General features: G+C 57.6%; 10 protein-coding genes across 10 annotated transcripts; 4 read left to right on the forward strand and 6 right to left on the reverse strand.

Moving 5' to 3' along the window:
• Window positions 1-67: 67 nt before the first annotated feature.
• C7974DRAFT_147237 (ubiquitin C-terminal hydrolase-like protein) lies at window positions 68-4,461 on the reverse strand. The gene is made up of 5 exons (XM_046135699.1): window positions 4,039-4,461; window positions 3,018-3,986; window positions 2,916-2,970; window positions 2,381-2,864; window positions 68-2,335 (listed from the first exon to the last, which is right to left on the reverse strand). The coding sequence occupies exons 1-5, from the start codon at window positions 4,046-4,048 to the stop codon at window positions 239-241; spliced, it is 3,615 nt and encodes a 1,204-aa protein (XP_045998948.1). The 5' UTR covers window positions 4,049-4,461; the 3' UTR covers window positions 68-238.
• A 27-nt stretch (window positions 4,462-4,488) lies between these two features.
• On the forward strand, window positions 4,489-5,625 carry C7974DRAFT_390112 (uncharacterized protein). The gene is made up of 4 exons (XM_046141443.1): window positions 4,489-4,698; window positions 4,756-4,875; window positions 4,923-5,117; window positions 5,165-5,625. Exons 1-4 carry the CDS (start codon window positions 4,521-4,523, stop codon window positions 5,248-5,250), a joined length of 579 nt encoding a protein of 192 aa, XP_045998949.1. The 5' UTR covers window positions 4,489-4,520; the 3' UTR covers window positions 5,251-5,625.
• A 64-nt stretch (window positions 5,626-5,689) lies between these two features.
• On the forward strand, window positions 5,690-7,372 carry C7974DRAFT_147282 (tubulin binding cofactor C-domain-containing protein). The gene is made up of 3 exons (XM_046135700.1): window positions 5,690-6,236; window positions 6,284-6,444; window positions 6,492-7,372. Exons 1-3 carry the CDS (start codon window positions 6,158-6,160, stop codon window positions 7,263-7,265), a joined length of 1,014 nt encoding a protein of 337 aa, XP_045998950.1. The 5' UTR covers window positions 5,690-6,157; the 3' UTR covers window positions 7,266-7,372.
• Window positions 7,373-8,681, reverse strand: C7974DRAFT_450736 (uncharacterized protein). Its single transcript, XM_046145755.1, has one exon. It carries the CDS (start codon window positions 8,661-8,663, stop codon window positions 7,479-7,481), a length of 1,185 nt encoding a protein of 394 aa, XP_045998951.1. The 5' UTR covers window positions 8,664-8,681; the 3' UTR covers window positions 7,373-7,478.
• Window positions 8,682-9,589: 908 nt separating this feature from the next.
• On the reverse strand, window positions 9,590-12,418 carry C7974DRAFT_390117 (WD40-repeat-containing domain protein). Its single transcript, XM_046141444.1, has 2 exons — window positions 12,054-12,418; window positions 9,590-11,629 (listed from the first exon to the last, which is right to left on the reverse strand). Exons 1-2 carry the CDS (start codon window positions 12,219-12,221, stop codon window positions 9,599-9,601), a joined length of 2,199 nt encoding a protein of 732 aa, XP_045998952.1. The 5' UTR covers window positions 12,222-12,418; the 3' UTR covers window positions 9,590-9,598.
• A 250-nt stretch (window positions 12,419-12,668) lies between these two features.
• C7974DRAFT_432593 (uncharacterized protein) lies at window positions 12,669-13,281 on the forward strand (the record flags this gene model as incomplete). The annotated part of the gene is made up of 2 exons (XM_046144864.1): window positions 12,669-12,948; window positions 13,004-13,281. The coding sequence occupies 2 exons, from the start codon at window positions 12,669-12,671 to the stop codon at window positions 13,279-13,281; spliced, it is 558 nt and encodes a 185-aa protein (XP_045998953.1).
• Window positions 13,282-13,342: 61 nt separating this feature from the next.
• Window positions 13,343-14,660, reverse strand: C7974DRAFT_147297 (uncharacterized protein). The gene has a single exon (XM_046135701.1). The coding sequence runs from the start codon at window positions 14,586-14,588 to the stop codon at window positions 13,671-13,673; it is 918 nt and encodes a 305-aa protein (XP_045998954.1). The 5' UTR covers window positions 14,589-14,660; the 3' UTR covers window positions 13,343-13,670.
• A 422-nt stretch (window positions 14,661-15,082) lies between these two features.
• On the forward strand, window positions 15,083-16,432 carry C7974DRAFT_411201 (uncharacterized protein; the record flags this gene model as incomplete). The annotated part of the gene is made up of 1 exon (XM_046143538.1): window positions 15,083-16,432. The coding sequence occupies one exon, from the start codon at window positions 15,083-15,085 to the stop codon at window positions 16,430-16,432; it is 1,350 nt and encodes a 449-aa protein (XP_045998955.1).
• Window positions 16,433-16,553: 121 nt separating this feature from the next.
• On the reverse strand, window positions 16,554-17,584 carry C7974DRAFT_307105 (uncharacterized protein; the record flags this gene model as incomplete). Its single annotated transcript, XM_046138114.1, has 2 exons — window positions 16,554-17,245; window positions 17,299-17,584. 2 exons carry the CDS (start codon window positions 17,582-17,584, stop codon window positions 16,554-16,556), a joined length of 978 nt encoding a protein of 325 aa, XP_045998956.1.
• A 2,220-nt stretch (window positions 17,585-19,804) lies between these two features.
• C7974DRAFT_308632 (uncharacterized protein) lies at window positions 19,805-20,977 on the reverse strand (the record flags this gene model as incomplete). Its single annotated transcript, XM_046138180.1, has 1 exon — window positions 19,805-20,977. The coding sequence occupies one exon, from the start codon at window positions 20,975-20,977 to the stop codon at window positions 19,805-19,807; it is 1,173 nt and encodes a 390-aa protein (XP_045998957.1).
• Between the last annotated feature and the right edge of the window lie 26 nt (window positions 20,978-21,003).

Here is a 21,003-nt window from a genome sequence, read left to right on the forward strand (position 1 = left end):
CATGGACCCCACATACACACGTCAAATACACCCGCTGCTTGCTGCAGATGCGTTTGTCAACTTTTCTCGCTTTGGCGGAGAGTCGACACGAGAGCAGGAGCGCTTCCTGCCGTTTGTGCGCATCCTGTCCGCGATCATGACCTGCAGCTCAATTGTATGCGCTGTTGCGTCGATTCTAACGCATTCTTGTTAGCAGACCAGCATGGCATTGAATGGCCTCGAATGCGTAGGAACAAGCTCACGACTTCTCGATCCCCTCAATAACCTCGGCTTCGTCGTACTCTATCTTCGGCGCGGACAAATCTGACATCTCGACATCTGCGCGCTCTGTGCTGGCCGCGGTAATGTTCGCAGTAGCAACGTCCGGCTGTCGGCAGACCGCTTCCGTGAGTAGGTCGACCTTATCCTCCCTCACAAATACGATCCCTGTGCTGCCAGCGGCCAGAGTGCCAGACCCAAGTTTGTAGATGTCTTGCTCAGAGTATGGCTTCACTGTCTCGTCGTTGTATTCGCGCCATGTGTTGTTCTGGAAGTCCTTGATGTAGATCAAATAGTGGCCTGAGCCAGTGCCACCTCGGTGAACAAAAATAGCGTGGAGCCGGTAGCCGTGATCTTGGTATTCTCGGAATACGGTATCGATGTCTGACTCGAGCTCCGTCATGGAGGCGCTAATCTCTTCAAGCTCTGACTGAAGCATTTTCGCTCTCTCATGCAGATCCGTAGCTAAGTCTTCAGGTGGTGGTGTTGGAAGTGGGTCAAGCATCTGCTGCTCTACCCCCTTCAAGAAACTCTCGACAAACATCGCAGTCTCCTCTACTGTGTTGGCAAGATCCAGGTCACCAATCTCCGTGGCTTGCAATTCCTTGCATCTGACTGCAAGACGTTGGAGCTCCTGCTGCTTCGCCCATTGCCCTCGACGTAGATCCAGGAGCTTATCTCCGGACAGCGCTTTAGTGGCCTCAAGGTAGCGATCAAGGTATAGGACGTCATTCAGGCTCAGTTGAGCTGTATCACGGACCTGTTGCTTCTTCTCTCTGTTGAACTGTAGCCGGCGTACGTTGACAATCTGTACGGGGGCAGGCTCCGCGATAAATTCGTATTTACTGTCACCGCCTTCTAGGTCACTCAGCCCAAAATCGTCGTCGAGGGCCGCATAGAGATGACGATCGCGGCCACCAGCGGAGACCAAATGATGGTTTCTGAACTCGCTCGTTCTCTCAACTTTGTTCGTTGTATTTCGCACGATTGTCACATCGCTGAAGAAAAGGTTCTTGATGAGATCTTCTTGCTCACCGTCACGCAGGAGACCATCACCTTTGATTGCGCAAGAAATCAAGTCCATGATGTTGCCCATGACTTCAGCAGCATCCTGCTGTCGAGCACTCTCGGCAATGTGGTCGTCCTTGGACTTTTGCTGCTCTTGTGTTTTCGGTCGAGGAGGGATGGGAGGTGGTCGAGATGGAGGTGACGGCTTGCTATCGGCTTCAGGCTTGAGTGTAGCCTGTGTAGAGCCTTCGCCTTTCACATCGTCGCTTCCGGCTGCGTCCCCTTCGCCCATGACTGTGTCAGTGGGAGCAACTGGTGTGCCCTCCTCCTTGGGTGGGTCGACCTTGTGATCGGTCGTCGTATCGACCTTTGCTTCGCTTTCAGCACCTAGAGTGTCTGGTACGATATCCGGGCTGTCGGTCTTACACAGTGCCAGTTCAGCAAGGTGCTTCGTAGGTAGAACATTGTCGGTGGGAGCTCGAATCATCAACCGAAATAGGCTTTGTAGCTCGCGGACGAACTTCTGAGCCGTGATTACTCGCTCTGGAGTAACAACTGCGCGACCGACTTTTTTGTTGGTGAGTGCTTCCGGCGAGGGATCCTGTTCGTAAGCTTCGAAGTTCAGAACCAGTTCCCGTAGAGGCTTGATGGTGAACAAGAACTGAAGAACGCTGTTGAGATAGCATGTGTTGCCGTTGTTGCGGCAGCCGACAGGCCAAGTTTCCAAAGGGAAGTCGTTGACCCGTGAACCTGGCTCCTTGGGTCGCTCCTCTTTCTTGTTGTAGTGCTTCTCCTGGTCTTGTTGAATCAGTGCGAATGCTTTCTCAAGTTTAGCGATCTCGCTTGGCGGTGCAACAAGCATCGAGCTTTGCAAAACAGACAAATCAACGTTTTGCCTGTCAGACATGCTCGAGATCTCGAACAAAGCGTATGCCTCGCTCAGGTCCATCTCTGGCTCGGTCATAGTCCCTTCATGCAGGAACTGCCGGAGTCGGTCGCTGTCTCGATGCTCAGCGATCACGGATACTGCTTTTCGCGCAGATTCAACACATGCGGGGTTGTCTTGTGTCTGGAGTTGTCAGCGAAGAAGTGAACAGTGTTGCCTGGGACCCACTTTTATCGCAAACATGGTTCGAACGAAATCATCAGGCTGCGAATGATCCAGTTCCAGCCAGGATAACGCCTCGTCGTACGTGTCGATGGATTCACTGGCTTCTCGTTTGATTTCCTCACTTTGGCGCGCATTTCCAATTACTCGAAGATGTCTGCGAATCTCTTCACGCTGGGTCGGAGAGATGTCGGGGAAGCGAGACCTAGCTTGGTCAATGACAAACCTGTCGCTGAGGGTAGATCCGTGTGCCGGTTCCAATCCAAGAGAGCGATATGCAGTTTCAATATCGCGCCTACTGGGAATATCTTTAGAAGCAAGCATGGCCACTTCATACTGCAGACTGTCGCTGTTCCGCCCAACAGCGATTTCTTGGAAGCACTCCAGGTAGTAAGGCGCATTGACTTCGTCTTCTGCGCTCTGCCGCCGGTACGCAAAACTGACGAGCGAATCCGCAAAATCTCCTACTGCACCAAGACTTGCGAAGTATCTACTTGTATGTCAGATAAGCCCATCGAATTTGATGTCAAGTAGAACATACGGATGATCCTCTTCGGTCGTACTTGTACTGCGTGTTCGCCCAGCCACTTTCTCATCTATAGAATGTCAGCAGTAATCAAGATGGAAACTGAGGGGAACTTACAATCATGGCATGCTAGTATTCTTTCAATGTCGCCTTGTGAGGGGACGGGGTACAGTGGGATATGCCTGACCTTCTCGCGTTCACGTTCGGGTACTGCAAGAATCATGGTGTCCAGTTCATATCTCGCGTCCTGAATCGTAGTGCGCAGATTCCTCTGGAGCGGGTCATGTTCGTCCTCAGGCTTGGGAAGGTACCAGGTCTCGATATCGGATCCTTCCTCGTCCTCGCTCACCTCGCGCGTATACTGGAATCCCAACTTGGTCAACATCGAGTCGCAGTCTCTCCAGAACGTCTTTGCAAACTTTCTGTTCAGCAGCGGGATCCTTGTCTTTCCTGGTAGTGGTGTGAACGAGTCTTTCAGAAATGTGTCGAGAAAATCAGGTCCATCCACACATCGCGACATGGTCTCGCCCTCGCGCTCTCCTATGAGTTCGCGAGCTTGCTCGAACCTCCTCCTCAGTTGTGCTTTGTTCATCAACAAGTCCTGGTCGTGCTCTGTAAAGTGCGGCGGCTTGAGCTCTGTGCGCACTGAGGTTGAACACGAGCTCGCCGTACAGCGGAAAGTGAATGACCTTGGAGTGCGTTGACCACCGAGTCCATTGCTCTCTTCAGTGCCCGCGCCATCGTAGACAAAGTGATGCAGTGGGTACTCGGCGTTCTGACTCCCACACGGTCGCCCCGACCCTCGGTCCTTGTGGTTTACGATGACGTCGATGTGCCAACGACATTGCGAGCAATAAGATGCGACTTTGTAGATAGGCCGGTCTTCATCACCAGCGACTGGCAGCAGAGACTGCTCATCTTTTCTGACAAGCGCATGTCTACAGTTCCCTCGGGGTACAGCAGGGATGCCGTTACGGCTCGAGGTGTGCTCTGGCGGGGCGCTCGTCAGGAGGTTGCGACCAGCTCGGTCTTCGCGGCGAGGGTCGTATGTGAGGAGGTCCTGCAGCAGCCGTGGCGCTGTCTTGCCTGGTTGACGCCGGGTTAGCAGTGAACACCATGGATCTTGGGAGTACCGTACCAGGCGCCATGACGGACGCAGCTAATAATGTAAAGTGGAATGCTGGGAGATAACACGGATGCAGAGGTAAGTGCTTATTAAGATGCGAGGTTCAGGATGCGGGCACAACGTGGGCGGTGTGAAGAGTGTCAAACGGATGCCATGCGACTCGGGGTGTTTAGCACAGCAGGCGCATGGCAGGCGGCAGGCAGAAAGCGGTGTTATAGGCTGGTTGTCGAGGTCATGCTGCATCACAAACACCATACAAGACTATGGAAGGATCGGGAAACTACAGTGCAGGCTTCAAGCTCCGTCCGGCAAACCGGCGAAGCATGCAGCTTGTCAAGCTCTCGCCTTGCGACGATCCAGGACATGCACAGCGATGATGCACAACCGCGCGCCACCGTTTCGGCCTAGCGCGCCAAGACGCAGCCAACTTCAACGACGTGAACGCATGTGTCGGGAGCTCTCAAGACGAGATAGCTGCAGCGATTCCGCCCACCATGGCCGACCAACAGCCCACATACCACCCTCGGGACGCCCTCCAAAACACAGGCAATGCCATGTTCCAGACCTCCCTCGCGGGTGCCGTCATCGCCGGTGTGCAGAACACACTCCGCAAGCAGAACGTCGGAGCCATGGGCATCTTCACACGGTCCGGAGGCGTAATTGCTCTTTTCGGTGCGCAGACTGTCAATTAGCCGTCTGGGAAGCATTGGGAAGCTAATTGAGCGATAGCCGCTGCTGGAGGCGCATACCAGTTCACACTCGACGCGACCGCCAACCTCCAAAAGAAGGACGACTGCTACAACGAATTCTACGCTGGGTTTGCCGCCGGCGCGGCTACCGGTGTCTTCAGTACGTGCCCATAAATTTGTGGTATAGCCTAGGCTAATTGTGTTCAGAGCGGAGCCTGCCGTACATGCTCGGTGCTGGTATGTGTTTCGGAACAGCCATGTCTGCTTTCAGATACACCGCTGGTATCCGCGGCGCCGCGGTTGAAGACTTGAACGATGAGGAGGTTGAGCGAAGGGAGGCCCTGAAGAAGCTCCGCAGACGCCCGTTGTCTGAGACCATCGAGCAGCTGGGTGAGGGTCGTGGTAAGTCTTTTGGAACCTCCCATATCGGCAATTACTGACGCGTCTAGGTATTTACGCTCCCGGATACGAGGAGAGGAGGCGAGAGAGGATCTTGGAGAAGTACGGAATCGATGTAAAGGCAGCGCAGGCCTAGACGCAATACGCAATTTCCTTGGAGTTCACAACAGAAGTAGACATCGAGTCAAAGAATCGAGCACTTCGCCACAGCTGTATATACTACTTGTTCCCACAAGCTCGAAAATGGCAATCGACATCACGTTCACGGCACTTTGCTGACAAGCTATCGACCTCGAAATCACATAAGATGTCAGACGTTGGACACCTTTTGCATACAGCCATCGCATGATTACCGTTATTGCGGGTCTGTTTCGCTGACGACAGTCCAGTTGAGGTACGTGGGACGCGCATTGCATATGAAATGTGTGTTGTTCATATTTAGTCCTTGAGGACTTGATAAGTTGCCGACCCATGTCGTGAGAGCCGACGAGGCTGAGTAAAGACTAGTGGCTGATTGGCTCTCAAGTCACGACCATGGACAAAACAACAACTACAGCAGTGCTCTCAATGCGTGAAGAATAATATATTTGGTCGAAACTTCGGCTCAAACCAACTTGCCTTCAAAGTCGTTGTGCAAGCACGTTCGTAACAGAGGTGCGAAGAACGCACGTGCGCCCATGTCAGGAACGCGTCGAGATCCCTGTGACGCACTGCGGGGTAGCCTACGAGCCGTCATCTGCATAGCGAGCAATATCGGCTATTGCAAAAAAGTAGCTGTCGCGTGAGCCCCTTCACTGCCTTCTTACCTGAATCGGCCTGTCCGTCGTAGATGATTCCATGGCACTCTGCACGATGATGCACTCGATCTTCCCGTCGAGCTTCGACGCGCTTTTTCGTTCAATCGTGCCCCGCCAAACTGGTCGACATCCGATACATCTTGCGACCACGCACTATACGGACTATCATCCTGCACCGTAGACCGCATATACTACTTTGACAATCTTGCTACGCGCAGAGTACTCGTACCTCATCGTTCCGTAGAGATGCAGGAAGCTTCCCAAACACAGACCGAAGCCGATTCGAAAGATCGCTTCTTTCGATACTTCCGACATGAAGTCACAGGTAGCTCATATATTTCTTTTAGGAAGCCTTTCAACTAACCCTTCAAGCCCTGCAAGAGCAAATGGAACGTCTAAATAGCATAGCGACAGGCGGCGGCGAACGCAACGACGCCGTTGACCACTGCCTAGCCGGCATCGACCGCCTCTCACACGAAGTAAAGGACGCCTCGAGCTACATTCCCGCCTACGACCAGCGCACATACAGCGAGGTACACCTCCAAGTCCTGTGTGAAGCGTCCTCAGCTAACTTCTCCAGGCCATCAAAGCCCTCTCCGAGAAACTGCAAAGCATCCGCCAAACCTTCAACCCGCCCAAGAAATTCGCCTTCAAGACCCGCAAGAACGCCTCTGCAATCTCCATCTCGGACGCCGCCGAACTCGCAGCCTCCCAGCGGGCCCGCGCACCCATCATCTCCACCAGCACATCCACGCCAACCTCCTCCTTCGCCCCGACGCCACTCGACCGCCTCTCCCCCGGCGAACGCAAGGAACAAGAAGCCGCGCTGCACAGCACAACAGCCGCCGATCCCCCCAACCCGCAAACCCTCACCATCTCAAACCTCTCCGGCAAAACTATCCGCGTCCCGGCCCCCGGCCCCGACGGGCCCCCTAGCTCCGCCACCCTCGCCAACCTCACCGCCTGCACAATCGACATGCGCGCCCTGTCCACGCCGCTGCACGCGCTCTACCTGCGCTCGCTGGCGGGCTGCACGATCATCACACCGCCCGTGAGCGGCGCGACGCATATCACCGGCGTGACGGACAGCAGGCTGTATGTGGCGACGCGGCAGTTCCGGATGCATGCGGCGAGCGGGGTGGATGTGTATCTGGCGTGTGGGTCGAGGCCGGTGGTGGAGGGGTGCGGGGGCGTGCGGTTTGCGCCGCTGGTGGGGACGGGGTTGGAGCACGAGGGGGAGAATATGTGGGATCAGGTGGATGATTTTGGGTGGTTGAAGGCGGAGAAGAGTCCAAATTGGGGGGTTTTGGGGGAGGGCGAGAGGGAGTTGCCGCCGAAGATTGAGGAGGAGTGAGTCTAAGATAGAGGGAGGGTGGCTGCATCCCTGCGTGTGGGTATCTGTGATCAGATTGTGGAGGTCGTTCTCTGGTTGATTAGGATCGGCATACAAATCCGCACTGCCCATCTTCATCCGCAACTGACGTCCAGGTCGCGAGTCCCCGGACCGCAATTCGCGCGCATTCATAGCGGTAGTCAATCCACTCTTGACTTGAGTCACCACACCCGCTCATCCAAACCCCCCAAGCATGTCCCCAACATCCCTCTTCTTCCCCTGCTTAACCCTTCGTTTCTTCGCTTCTCCATCTCGCGGGACCCCCTTACCCGGCGTGTCCAGTGTACGTTTGCCCAGTGTGTCGGATCTGTCCAGCACCGCGCCAGGCCGTCGTGCATACCACGCGACACGCCCAAGAACGCGTGCGTTACCGTCGCCATAGCATGTGAGGGATAGCTGTGGGCCGTGTTCTTCTTCTCCACCTCTTCTTCTTCCTTCTGCCCCTATCTCTTTTCTTGCATCTTGGTGTGCGTCTCCTGCGCATTCGCTTGTGACTGCGTCTCTCCCTCCGTCATGCGCATCCAGCACCGTCCTCACCAGCCTCTCCATCCTCTCTCCCAGCGTGTCCTTTCCCTCCATAATCCCTGTATACACCTCTTCCTGCGCGCCATCGACACGCACCCACTCCCCTCCCTCCCCCTCGAATCTAGCCCTTTTCTCTTCCCCCGCGCGTTGAATCCCCATCCGCTCAATCCCCACCAACTCCAGCCCCCCGAGCCCGCCCAGCGCCCCCAACACGCCTCTGTCACTGCTATCGTGCTCCACAGCCGACAAATACAAAACCCTCAGCCCCTGACCCCCGACCCCTTCTGCCGCCGCCCTGCTCCAGTCCCGCAGCTCCCTAATCCCTAGCCGTGGCGCCGTTTGACGGGGACAGCAGTGCACCAGCACCCTCAACCCCCTCAGCTTCAGCAGCTCGAGGAGGAGTGCGCGGCTCAAAGCGGCGCCAGGGAGCGCGACACAGACCCCCACCGCCTCGGGCAGGGTTGCCAGATACTCAACCACCGACGGTGCGCACTCCACCGGAACGCGGAACGCATGTGCTATCTCCTTCTGCGCCGGAAACGCAGCCTGGAACAGCGCCCACGCGGCCAGCGTGAGCGTGTTGCTGCGCTCCAGCGCCCCCCACACCATCCCCCCGTACGGCCACCACCCCACCCCCTCCAGCGCCGCGGGCTCACACAGCCGAATGTGCCAGCACACACTCCTCAGCGCCATGTCCCGCAGCGTCGCCGCACCAGCCCCACTCTTATTTGTGTACGCGCGCGGGTCACATGCGCGGCCGGTGGCGTGGTGCAGGACAGCGGGGGAAGGGCGGGGGACGGGGGTTGTGCGTTCTGTGTAGAAGGGGGGGTGCATTGTGTGTTTCTTTGGTGGGGCGTGGGGGGTTGGATGGGTGGTGTGGTGGGCGCGAGGTGAGGTGAGGACGTGACGCGGTGGCGCGGTATCACGTGCTGGACACCCTGCTGGGGAGGTTCGTGGATGTTGGTTGTCTTGGGCTTGGTGGGGTGGGTTGACGGTGCGTGAATTAAGATAGAAACGCGTAGTGTGGATACAGAGAGTTTGGCGGGCTTGTCTTGAGGGAATGGTATGGTCCGCTGTTGGCGGTCTGAGTGCATCACGGAGCAGGCTGGGCATGTGGATACTGAGGTGGAGGAGTAGCACTCATTGGGTCGGTAGGAGCGGATCAATATAGGCAGGGACTAGCATGTAGAGGGTCGATCGTACAAGCAGCCATCTGCGGAGTAGAGTGCTCCGACGTATGAACTTGGTCACTTACCTAATTCTCACACTTTGGCTAGCTGGATACTCAAATCTTCTATCTGTATTCACTGACATGCGATAACTCTCTCTCTGTTCTGTACTACACGATCTGCCTTACCCATGAAGGTACTTAAGCACCCTTGATATTCAAAGTGCCTATGTGTACCTAGAGGGTGGAGGACAAGACCTGCTGGTTTGCCTGGCTCTCCGTGTTCCCTGCATCTACTACAGCGAATACGTAGAAAGCCTCTTCTCCTCCGCCTGGGCCATCGACGTCCTTCACGGGCGTTGCCGACAGCATCCCAAACCCAAGACGATTAATATTTGCAAAGTAGCATGGTCTGTAGATACGAACACGAATTCCCTCTCCAAGTCCTGTGTTTATGGGACGGGAATCAAGCGCAGAATCCAGGGGTATTACATTTTTTGTTCTCGGAAGACTGCTCTCTGTAGCAATGCACACACAGTACTAGACCTCGCGCTCCCGCTACTCCGCCCACCCCTCAGCCCCCCCCCCCCCCCCACTCAACTCAAGCGCGCTGCGGCAAATACGCACCGCCCGCCAACACCAAATTCATCCTCGTAAACTGGACCTTATACACGGGGCTATCCTTGGTGGGAAACGCACTGATCTGATCCGCACTCACCCCCGTCTCCTTCCCGACCTTCTTCGCCGAGACGGTCGTCCCACTCGCGCCTTTCGTCGTCAGCGCGCCATCAGACTTCCCCGCATCAGCTTTGGCGCCGGCGCTCTCGGCCGTCTCCTGCAGGACATCCCAGACACGGACGGTCTTGTCTGCGCCAGCGGAGACCAGCACGCTGCTCTCGACGCTCCAGGCGAGCGACCAGATGCCGCCCTTGGCGTGGCCGCGCATGCGCTTGCGGCGGCGGCCGGACTCGAGGTGCCAGAGGACGATGTTGCCTGCGTCGTCGGCGGAGGCGAGGGTCTTGCCGTCGGGCGAGCACGCGAGCGCGGTGACGTTGCCCGTGTGGCCCGTGAACAGGCGCAGGCAGTTGCCGCCGGAGATGTGCCACATGCGCACGGTGCGGTCGCAGGAGCCGGTGAAGACGTACAGGTTGTTGGGGTGGAAGGCGACGCAGTCGACGTCGTTGTCGTGGCCGACGTAGATGCGCAGGGGCTCAATGTGGTCCGTGGACCAGAGGCGGGCGGTGCGGTCGTTGGAGCCCGTCAGGAAGTAGTGGCCGTACGGGCCCCATTGGAGATCCCAGACGGGGTTGTCGTGGCCGCGGTAGGCGACGAGACAGGACCATGTGTCGAGGGACCACAGCCGGACGGTCTTGTCCTCTGAGCAGGACAGCAGGAATTGGGAGTTGGTGGGCGGGCCGCCCTCGACACGCTTGGACGTGGATGGAGAAAATGATACAGCGTAGACTGGACCGGCGTGACCGACCAGGCGCCGTGACGACGACGGTTGTGTGGTCGTCTCGGGTAATGAGGATGTGAGCGGGCTGCCGTCCATGGACCAGACGCGGATGTACGACTCCGCCATACCGGCTGCGACAAGCTGGTTGTCGCCTGAGAACTCGATGCAGTTGATGCTGTCGTAGGTGTTGTGGAATGTGTACATGGTGACGCTGACAGCGGGCCCAACACCGCCAGTGCGGCCTTCCATCTTGTAACGATCACGGTATTCCATGATTTTAGATACCTCCATCGAGACGTCACGCGCTAAAGATGGTGGTAGAGGTACTGTGTCGCGCGACGGGCCGTCCTCTGTTGGTTCGCGTTTGATGCGCTGGTCATACTCGTCCACCAGCGACGATTGCCCAGCCTTTGGCCCGTCCTTCGCATCCTCATCTTGCAGTGCGGCACGGACATCATCCTGCAGATCCTGGTCGTGAGGGTAGGGACCCAGCTGCAGACGAATGCGCGCAGCGTCAGCCTCAGGATCGTGGCGGCTCGTCAGCGGATGCCCAGGGTTGTGTCCCGGGATGCCCTCGTCCTCTGCTGGCAGCTCATCCTCCCCCTGCCCACTTGCCAGGATCGCAGCTATGCTCTTCTCCGCAGTAGCTGTCCGATCGACCGTGACGATGTTCAGGTGCTCCCGAATGATATCCATAAGCGCCTGGCCGCCCTCGAACATCTTCGACTCCAGAAACTGAATGAGGTTGTAGAACGGCATCGTCGTCAAAGTCAAGCGGTACTTGTTCTCGTTGTACAGCTTAGCAATATTGCTCTCCGTGAGGTGAGACGGCAAGCGAACCTGGCGCAGGGTCTTGATCTCATCGCCGTGATCGCGCTCGAAAAGGTTCTGATATGAAGCGAAGAACGTCTCGGCGTCTTTCGTGAAGTAGTCGCGCACCAGATCCATGAACGAGTACACAAAGACAGGCCACATCAGCTTCCGCAGCTCGGGCCGGTACAGGTCCAGGTTGTCTTCTGTGTATTTCCGCAGCAGCTCAAACGACTTTGTGTATTTTGCGCCGCCGGTCTCTGCACTGCCGCTGACGAGGGGCTGTCCGTTCGCTTGGGGCTCCGATTCCTTGCGGAGCATTGCTTCGGTGCGGACATATCCCTTCTTGGACAGGTACTCTAGCACCTATGCGACAGTTAGCAATGTGGTTGATGTTGTAAGTGAATGACATGAAAGGAATAATCATGGTCCGCGACAATCGATTGGACATCACGGTGAAGGCTGGACCCGGAGACTGACAATGAGCCGACTCGAACGGTCGAGATCGGTCGAGTCCAACGGAGGCTGGGCCACAGGGCGTGCTGGTTGTCCTGGTCCGAACACGGAAGAATAGCGAGGATTCGGCGCTGGGGACGAATGCCCAGTCGTGCGGGGACGGTGCGGCGGCAGACCCATATTGGTGTTTGCGACAGTGGTAGGTCAAGGTATAGGTCCAAGATAGTCTAGGTATATCGTATTGCGACAGCCAGAATGTTTTCACTTGCACATGGCCGCGCTAGCAAAGCGCACAGAGACCGGACTAAGGACGAGGTGAAAGACAGTCACTCACAATCTGATTGAGGTTCTGCTGCGACTGAGGACCCGATGTGCTCGGCGGCGGGGGCCCAGCACTCTGCTGCGGCGCCATGCTGCCGTGGGGAGGGAGCCCAGCGCTGGGAGGACCATTCGTGCCTACGCTCATAGCGCGCGCCGGCCCTGGCCCCGGTGGGCCCGACATGTCGAATGCGTTCCTTCTCTTTGATGCGGGCGCGTGGTGTCGGTACGTCTGGGCGCGGGAGCGAGGCGCGTTGCGTGTGCGCACACGGCGGGGCGGAGGACGACGATTGTGCGCGGAGTTTGGCGATCAGAGGCGCAGCGGGAGACGCGTAGAGGCACGCGATCGAGATAGCAGAGTCGTGCAGCCGTGGCCGACGCTGTCGCATTGCGGAGGAGCGTCGGCGGCGGTTTGGCAGCGATGCACCAGCCACACGCGTGCGCCACAGCAGGAGTAATGCATCATCAACATTTCTTGCCGCACCACCACTCAGCCCAGCTCACCACCAACGATCCGCGATCCGACGCCTGTCAATCCGCAATCCGCAATCCGCAACCCCGCCACCGCTCCTCCGCCGAGAACCCTCGCACAGCTTCGCGCGCAGCCCGCCCCACCGCACATCAGCCCACCATGGCCGACGACACACGGCCAACCTCGGGCGTGCAGACGATGCAGATCGAGAACCTGCCCGCGCAGCCGCGCACCCCCGCAAACAGCATGCCCGGCGGCACCGCGCACACGGCGGGCGGCGAGAAGCTCGACAGCGACGGGCCGTCGTACATCGACGCCGTGCGCAGCCTGGGGCCCGAGTACTACATGAACTTCCACAAGCGGCCCTGCGTGCGCGACTCGCAACTGCAGGGTCTGGCCGCCGGGTTTGCGGGCGGCAGTCTGGCGGCCATCGTAGGCAGTACGTCGGCCCGCTAAACACCCCCTCTACGCGCCTGCAGCTAACAACGACGCAGAGCCGGTGCTGATTGCAAGCAACTGGGCCGTGGCCACCTGGTGCGGCGTGTCGGTAGTGTCCTACCAGGTGTGCCAGTACTACCGGTCCAAGGAGAAGGCCGGCATCAAGCAGGCGCAGGACCTGATGGAGAAGAAGCGCGCAAACATCGAGGCCAAGAAGGAGGCACGGAGACGGCAGAAAGAGGAATACGAGCGCCAGGAGGGGCTGCGGCGGCTGGAGGAGGAGAGGAAGAAGAGCTGGGCGTACTGGTACGAGAAGAACCTCAAGTTTTGGTAGCGGGAGATTGCGCAGAGTGCTTGTAAGATGATGATGATGATAAAGTGGAGTGCGCTATGTACAGAACGCGTGTAAATCTGGAGTATCTGTATGATATGTCGTCCTATGCGATGGACTCGCTGAAACCAAAAGAATGACCAAAACGCCTGACCCCAATACGCCGTGCACCTGAATGCCGTTCCTTGTAGTCCAGAAAACGAGGTGACCAATTCGTCAGTGTGTCGTGATGTCGTCGTACAATCCTTTACTCCTCCTGTCCTAGATCCACCGATTACATTACTTCCGCGCCTCTCCTGCGTGTGTGAATTTCTGCACTGTGGCTACTACTGTCTTTTGGTGTGTGCATGGATCACATCCCTGATACTGTCCTCCAATGGGTGTTTGTGGGCTCAGACAACAAACGATACCTTCCTTCGAGAAACCTCCAGGGGCGGCGGCGGCAGTTCCCTTTCTATTGTCGACTCTCTGGATGCTGCGGGCCTAGCACTCACACCTCGCTGTCGTCGCTGGCTGCGCTTGGCCCTAGCCTCACGAGTCTCTCGAGCTTTCCACTCTTGGAGCTGCTGTTTCCGCCTCTGCGCGCGTTGATACGCAATAGCAGGGGTCGGCTTGAACCCGATACCGTTGAGACCAGTCCCGTCGTCGTCTGGGTCGTTGGCAGGGCCGGTGAGGTGGCCCGTGATCTCGTCGTCCCGCCACGTGAGAGCTGAAAGCGGGGGCGACGCAGGCATCTTGCGAATGGCTGAATGCGGCGACGATGTGTCTGTCGACGCGGGTGTTTGGATATTCTGGCTGCTGAGTAGCGTCCGCAGCGACGGCGTGCTGCCAGATGGCGATCCAAAAGTGGTGGGTTGTGCAAATGCGGCAATGTCTGTCACGGTGCGGGGTCGTGGCGCTTGAGGAGTCTCCGGGATCTCTCTCTTGCCTCCAAAGGTCGGCTCAAACGAGACTGTCTCCATGATGGTGACCCTCCTACGGGGCTTTGCGGGTGTCTGCGCTGCGTGCATGTCCGGTGCTGTGTCGTCGTCCACGTCCTTAGCGCCCAGCTTCGGCTTTTTGCGTGTGATGTCGTCGGTAGGCGTCAGCGGCGACATGGGGATGGCGGCCGTGGAGATGAGGGACATCCCCCGCAGCTGGTCTGCGACTTCATTTCTGGGGCTGTCGGGGCCCGTCGAGGGGGCGGGACTGTCGCGTCGTGGTGGGGTTTGTGCGGGTCGAATGGCCAGTGCCGTGTTGAGCAGCGGGATCGGCTGGGGCTGGTCGCGCTTGCGCTTGGGCGAGGGGTGGGCAAGCTGCATTGGTGGCATTTCGCCGGCTGTGGCCTTTACATGAGCGCGATGTCAGGGCAGACGCCGTCGTCAAGGAGCAGAAGAGTGGTGTTGACTGGTAAGCATGTTGCCGCGGGCCCATGATCGCCCGTTAGCGAGGGTGGGGCACGCACGGCCCGGCTGTAGGGCTGATATCCCTGCGTCTGCCCATGCATCGCTGGAGAGCCGCGGAGGAGATCCGTCCATCACTGGTGGGCTGTCGTTGCCTGTCACTCCACGGGCATCATCTCGCAGTGGCCCTGCGTCGAAAGGATAATTGAACGTGCGCAGCGGTACCCGGACCACCCTTCGCAACTGCAATCGTCTCCCTGCTTGCTGCCTAGCCGTAGCGTCGAATGACTCGTCTGAGCTGGAGTCTCTGTAGGCATGCCCGTGACTTTACTCTACTGCATCAGAGAGCGAATCTCCGTTTTTACCTCGTTGTTTATTTGGTAAGCATAGCATCTCGAGCGCTGGTCGCACCTGCCTTCACCATGCAGCAAAGCTCCATCACCGGCTTCTTCAAGAAGACTCCGCGGCCAGACACCGCTCGCGAGGACGAAGACAGGCCTAGCAGCGACCGACAGCAGCGAAGACCCGGACCTTATCACTCTCGTGGCGGATATTCGAGTCCAAGCACGCGTGGCGGAGCCTCGACCTCAAGCATGCGTGGCGGGCATTCAACTCCAAGCACGCGTGGTGGACATTCAACTCCAAGTAGGCGTGGTAGATACTCATCACCAAGCACGCCGGGCCAGCATCGAGGTGGCACATCTCCACGCAATCTAGAGCTCAGGAAGGTAGCCAAAGAAACCATGGACGTGCTGCCGGCCGTGCTCAAGTCACTGCCTGGCTTCGGAGCTGACATCGCTTCTGTCTACGACTTGGACAGCCTTGCGCCGCTTGACCCAAAGGACTGCCCCGGGTACACCCTTCCAGCTGGCGACAAAGACGCAGGCAGAGCAGGCACGCGGATACGTGTCTTGGACAAGGACTCGTTCGACGCTGCCATCGAGCTGCAACCGCACTACACAGCTCGTGTCCACCTGGCCAGCTTACCTGCAACATCAAGCCCTGCAGCCGACACACCTGACAGCAGCCCCGCCAACGATAGTCAAGAGACGGACCTCGACGGCCTCCCAGTCCAAGAACCCTGGGATCTCTCCACGGCCCCCAAACAACCCCAACAACTCCAACAACCCCACTCACCTCACCCCATCACCCCCGGCCCTCCGACAGCAAAACCCGTCCTAGTCCTAAACCTCGCCTCCCCCACCCACCCCGGCGGCGGCTTCCTCAACGGCGCCATGGCGCAAGAAGAAGCGCTCTGCTACCGCTCCACGCTCTCCCTCTCGCTGCACCGCACCTTCTACCCCCTCCCGCCCCTCTCCGTAATCCACTCCCCGTCATGCCTCATCATACGCTCGTCGTCCGCCGACGGCCACACCCTGTACCCGACTCCAGCCCCCGGTCTGCCTGTCACAGCCGTCCTTAGCGTCGCGGCGCAGCGCCGCCCGTGGCTCACGGATGACAGGAGCGCGTACAAGAACGCAGGGGCGCGCGCGAAGATGAAAGGACGTGTGCGCGTTGTGCTGCGTGTTGTGGCGCGCCAGGGCCACTCGAAGCTCGTGTTGGGCGCGCTGGGGTGCGGGGTCTTCGGGAACCCGGCTGGGGAGGTAGCGGGGTGTTTTCTGGAGGTGATGCGGGAGCGGGAGTTCCAAGGCGGGTGGTGGGAGGATGTAGTTTTCGCCGTGCTGGATACCGCGAAGGACGGCGAGGGGGGAAAGCAGGGTGATGGGAATTTCGGGGTGTTTTTCAGAGCGCTGGATGGGCGGGTTGTGTGAAGCTTGGAAAGGGGGGGGGGGACATGTGGTAACAAATGAAGAATCTTGATATCAGAGTATTTGGAAGGGTATCAATCCCGACAGTCCCCACGCCCACGCCCCGCGCACAATTACACCCATATCACACCATCTTCTCCGCGCTCACGCTCCGCTTAATCCCCCACGCATCCTCCAGACTCGGATTCCGCACCGTCCGCCCGTACCCCGTCTCCCCGTCCTCGCTGCTTCCGCTGTCAATGCACACCTCCCGCTGCACGTGTATCTTATGCAGCTCGACCTCCTCGGCGCCGCCCTCCTCGCGCTTCACCAGCACGCGCCCGTTGCGGCTCTTATCGCGCGCCGGCGCGGCCGCACTGCGGATCTCGGTCGTCACGCAGCCGGGCAGGCGCGCAGGCACCGGGGTCGCGGGCTCGGTGTCGTAGGGCCAGATGCTGAGGTCCGGGGGGTGCTCTGCGCAGAGTTCCAACGCATCCTCCTTCACATCCGAGGTGGATTTCTCGGGCGCGGGCACGAGGCTGTTGCGCTGCGCGCCGGTCGAGGGCGAGCCGTCCAGCGTCAGGTTGCGCGAGCGGCTGCGGCTCGAGGCGTACGAGGATGGCTTGTCTTTCGATGTCACCCAGTGCAGGACCACGGCGCAGAAGAGAATGTCCGCGTTGCAGCACATCAGGCAGATCCAGCCCGGTTCGCCTTTTAGGACCATGAGGACGGTGAGGTTGGCGACGCTGGTGGTTAGGGTGGCGAGGCTGCCGATGAGGGAGCGGAAGGCCATGCGGTTGAGTTTGGGGTTGGTGTTGTTTCGGTAGGAGTAGAGTTCTGGGTGGGGGGGTTAGTATTCTCAGTGAACAAGTCGGGTTTGGGCGACGTACTGCGGACGGGGACGATGAATAGGAGGGTGAGGTAGATGTTGACGACCACTTCGAAGGTGATGAGAGGCAGCATGGCGATTTTCTGCATGCCGATTATGCACATGCCCTTGTCATCAATGTACGTGATGCGCCAGACGAAGTTCATGATGACGAAGATCGTGTACGGGAGCATCATGAAGACGCAGTTGAACAGCCATAGCTTCGTATGGCGACGGGCTTTTAGCGATCCACGGACGATGTATGCGCGCTCCACCAGGAAGTAGTAGATCAAGATCTTTGTCGTCATATAACACACCAGGCACAAGAGGATCCCGCCCTCACATACTTTGCGCGAAGAGTTGATGCCGAGCCCATGGACGATGATGGCGGTTGCAAATACGAAGAGTGTCGAGTCAACGTAGATCATGATGATGACTAGATGTCTTAGACAGAGCAGTTGAGTGGAGACATTGCGGACTTACGCCAGATGGCCAGCGGCAAGGTTCCTGTGATTGTCAGTCTGGGGATGATTACTGTGGACCATGTGGGACTTACGCCAGTTCGACATCCATGATGCTCTTCGTGCTATACATCGTCAGCTCGTCACCTTCCGAAGAGGGCTTGCGGCCTTCAAGTACTTACTGAAGCATATACACAACACCCCAAAAGTGCTCATCTGCAGCACGACACTAATGACTTGCCCCGGTGTCGGTACCAGCGCAGGAACGTAGTCTTGTGCCATCTCGCTTGCATCCACTTTCAGCCTCAACGTGCAAGAGTAATTGTCGTCCAAGTTCCCAAGCTCCTTTTGTCTGTAGCTGGTCGGTGAAACAAGTCAAAGAAGAATCAGAATCGTACGATTATCAAAATCAGCATGCCGGCTACTGTACATGTTCACTCCAATGCACCCCATGCAGCTCGCTCATCATCTTACCCTTCCACAACTATCTCCCCGAGGCCGCGCCTTTTGCATAGGCTTCAGCTGCCATCCAATGGCCGGTGTGAGGCCCCGTCCTCCCGGGACCCGCCACAGAAGATCCTGGCCCAGCGGTCGTGCATTAGAACTCTAAACACGCGGAGCTTCCCCCCGTGTATCTGACTTGCGGAAATGAGAGCCCCGCGGTGCCCAAGCCCTATATGCGAGGGTTCGGCTGAGGCGCGTTGCCGCGTTAAGACTCGCTATCGTAGCCTAATCTACCCGCATGGAGTTGCAGAGGAGAGTTTGGCGAGCAATGCCTGCACGATCCTGCTTCAGACGTACGCAACCACGCAGGTGTCGCATGTTGCTCGAGCAAGCACCGGCAGGGGGTTCCAGACCTGGTGGCGGATGCTACCTGCCCAGCGCGGGTGCATGCTTTATCAACGCCGTTTTGGGTTTGACGCCTTTTGGAGACGGCGATCTCGCGCGCGTGGCTTGGGTTGGAGATGTTTTTGGACAATGATTGCAGGTCCTCAACGTCCAGGGCTTCCAGGGGCGGGAGGTGGGCCGAACACGAGCTGCGCGCCAAGTGAACCCATCGCACGTGTATCGCACGTCAAGCGCCCTTAATAGCTGCAATGCGAGTGCGATCGAGTGGGCGTTGACAAATGCACGTGCAGTCAAATACGTGGTATCGGCATAGCATGCATACTGCAAGATTCGGCCATCGACGATAGTACAACGCCGTTCAGAGGTTCTGCCATGCTGAGGCATGCCACATTGGCCACACGTCTCAAGCCGCCGTGGGGCACTGTAATAAGTACCGTGAGTTACGGTCCGAAAGCAACTTAAACGTTGCGACAGTACCATAGCTCCTACGTGCGCCTCATTGCTAAGTCGTTCTTAGATGTACCGAACATAGCGGCTTCACGTGAAGATTTTCGGAAGGGTCAGTCCAGCACGCCGGTGTCATCGTCCCAAGCTTCGGTGCAGGATTCTACGCAACTTGAGGCGCGCAAGGTGCAGCGTGTGCCGGTGCCCATGTACATGGCAGATCAAAGTCTGCTTTGGGCATGGTTGAAGTCTCCCCTTAAGCGCAAGATGACTGGTAATTTTTCCTTTCCCATGGTGTTATGCGGTTCCGCAGTAAGCAGGGAGAGGATGTACACACCATGTGCCTGTCTACTTCCACAATCGTTACACACTGCTATTCGACAATGCTCATAGACTACGTAAGTCCAGCGCTTCATAAACCTTGCGCCTTAGTACTGCGCGATTGAGCGATCTGGCCTTTCTTTTAATTATTTGGTTCATTGCCAATGCCGCCATCGAAGAAGGATTTGTATACTGTTCCTGTGGAGGATAGTGGTGGCGTTTGAGGCGCCTTCCTGACAACACGATTCAAGCGAGCTGAGTAGGTAGATAAACTAGTCAAGCACAACATAGCAAAGCCGTTGACACGAACAGGCGCAGGCTACACCTAAATCGCGAAAGCCAGCCGCTTAAATACAGCCGATGAGTATCTGGGCATGTTCAGAGGATCTGGATAAGACATCCGTGTTTCATGCTTGAGTTTCATTGATCCTCGCGGGTGCATACACCCGACACTTAGTAACCCTGCCGACTGGGTGCGTTTACTTTGCCACTGGAGAACGTGGCTGTCTGCTTGTCCAGTGCCTTCTGCCTTTGTTTCCCTGTGATCCCTGTTCTATCTGTGGTGGGTTGCGCCTTCATGAAAGCGTCAAACTCGTCGTCATCTGCGCCGTCGCTCGATGCATCGCCCTCAGCCTCGTCATCAGTTTTGGGTGCCGGCTTAGCGCGAGGTATGTGCTCGGGGGCTTTCTTGGCATCAGAATCAGAATCATCGTCAATCTTCGGAGTGGGGTTGGCGAAAGGCTTTGATGCTAAGACGCGACGGCGCAGCTCTGCCATCTCCTCTTCGTCATCAGACTCAGGGAGGTCGTAAGGATTCTGCGGGTCGACGGCATCTTCCTCGTCGTCGTCGTCGTCGTCTGAATCGTCAATGACCCTCCTGTTTTGGTTTCCTCCAGCCCAGACGTCGTCTTCGGCGCCATCCTCCTTATCAGCTCGGCTCTGCTCGTATTCCTGCTCGATCTTTGCAAGCCAGACCTCTTCGGCCTTTTTGATCTCCTCCTCATTCTCGCATGCCTCGTAGCGTTTGAGCAGCGCGGCGTTGATGTCCAAGAATGCTCGACCATACGAGAATGTCGAGAGAATGTCTTCGGCCCATTCTGGATGACCGCAGATGTAGAAACACGCCGCAAGCGCCTCGACGCAGTTCAGCCTCCAGGGCTTCCCGTAGTTTGTGGGGTTTGCCGCGACTAGATAGGGCAATAGCCGCTCGCATTTGCCACCAATTCTGCCAAATGGCACCTCGTCAATCCTGTTCCAGCTTGCCTCCACAACTGCAGCCCCATATTGGTCTAGCAGCTCCTTATCTTCCCGCGACACTATTCTCTTGCCCTTGGGACTGATGACTACGCCGGCAAACTTTTGGCCCACATGCAACTCCCTCATCATGCCCAAGCGCATGAGCCTTTTGCCGGAGCATCGTTTCGCGTCGCAATGCCCCAGATCCCAACATGCTGCCTTGAATTCTGGCTTCCTTGGGCGTTCGTTCTCGGGGTCGCTTTCGCTTCCAGACTCGGAGTTACGGCGGGGGCGTGGTGGTCCGGCGCCTACGGCCCTCCCTCCTCTGCCTCTGCCTCCCCGACTCGAGTATTTGTTATTTGGTTTGAAATCTTTCTTGTGACGCACCATGGTGGGCGGTCTGAGTAATGTCTGAG

The sequence above is a fragment of the Boeremia exigua genome (genome assembly GCF_020726555.1).
Source record: "Boeremia exigua strain MPI-SDFR-AT-0100 chromosome Unknown C7974scaffold_4, whole genome shotgun sequence".
In the NCBI taxonomy this organism is placed as follows: domain Eukaryota; kingdom Fungi; phylum Ascomycota; class Dothideomycetes; order Pleosporales; family Didymellaceae; genus Boeremia; species Boeremia exigua.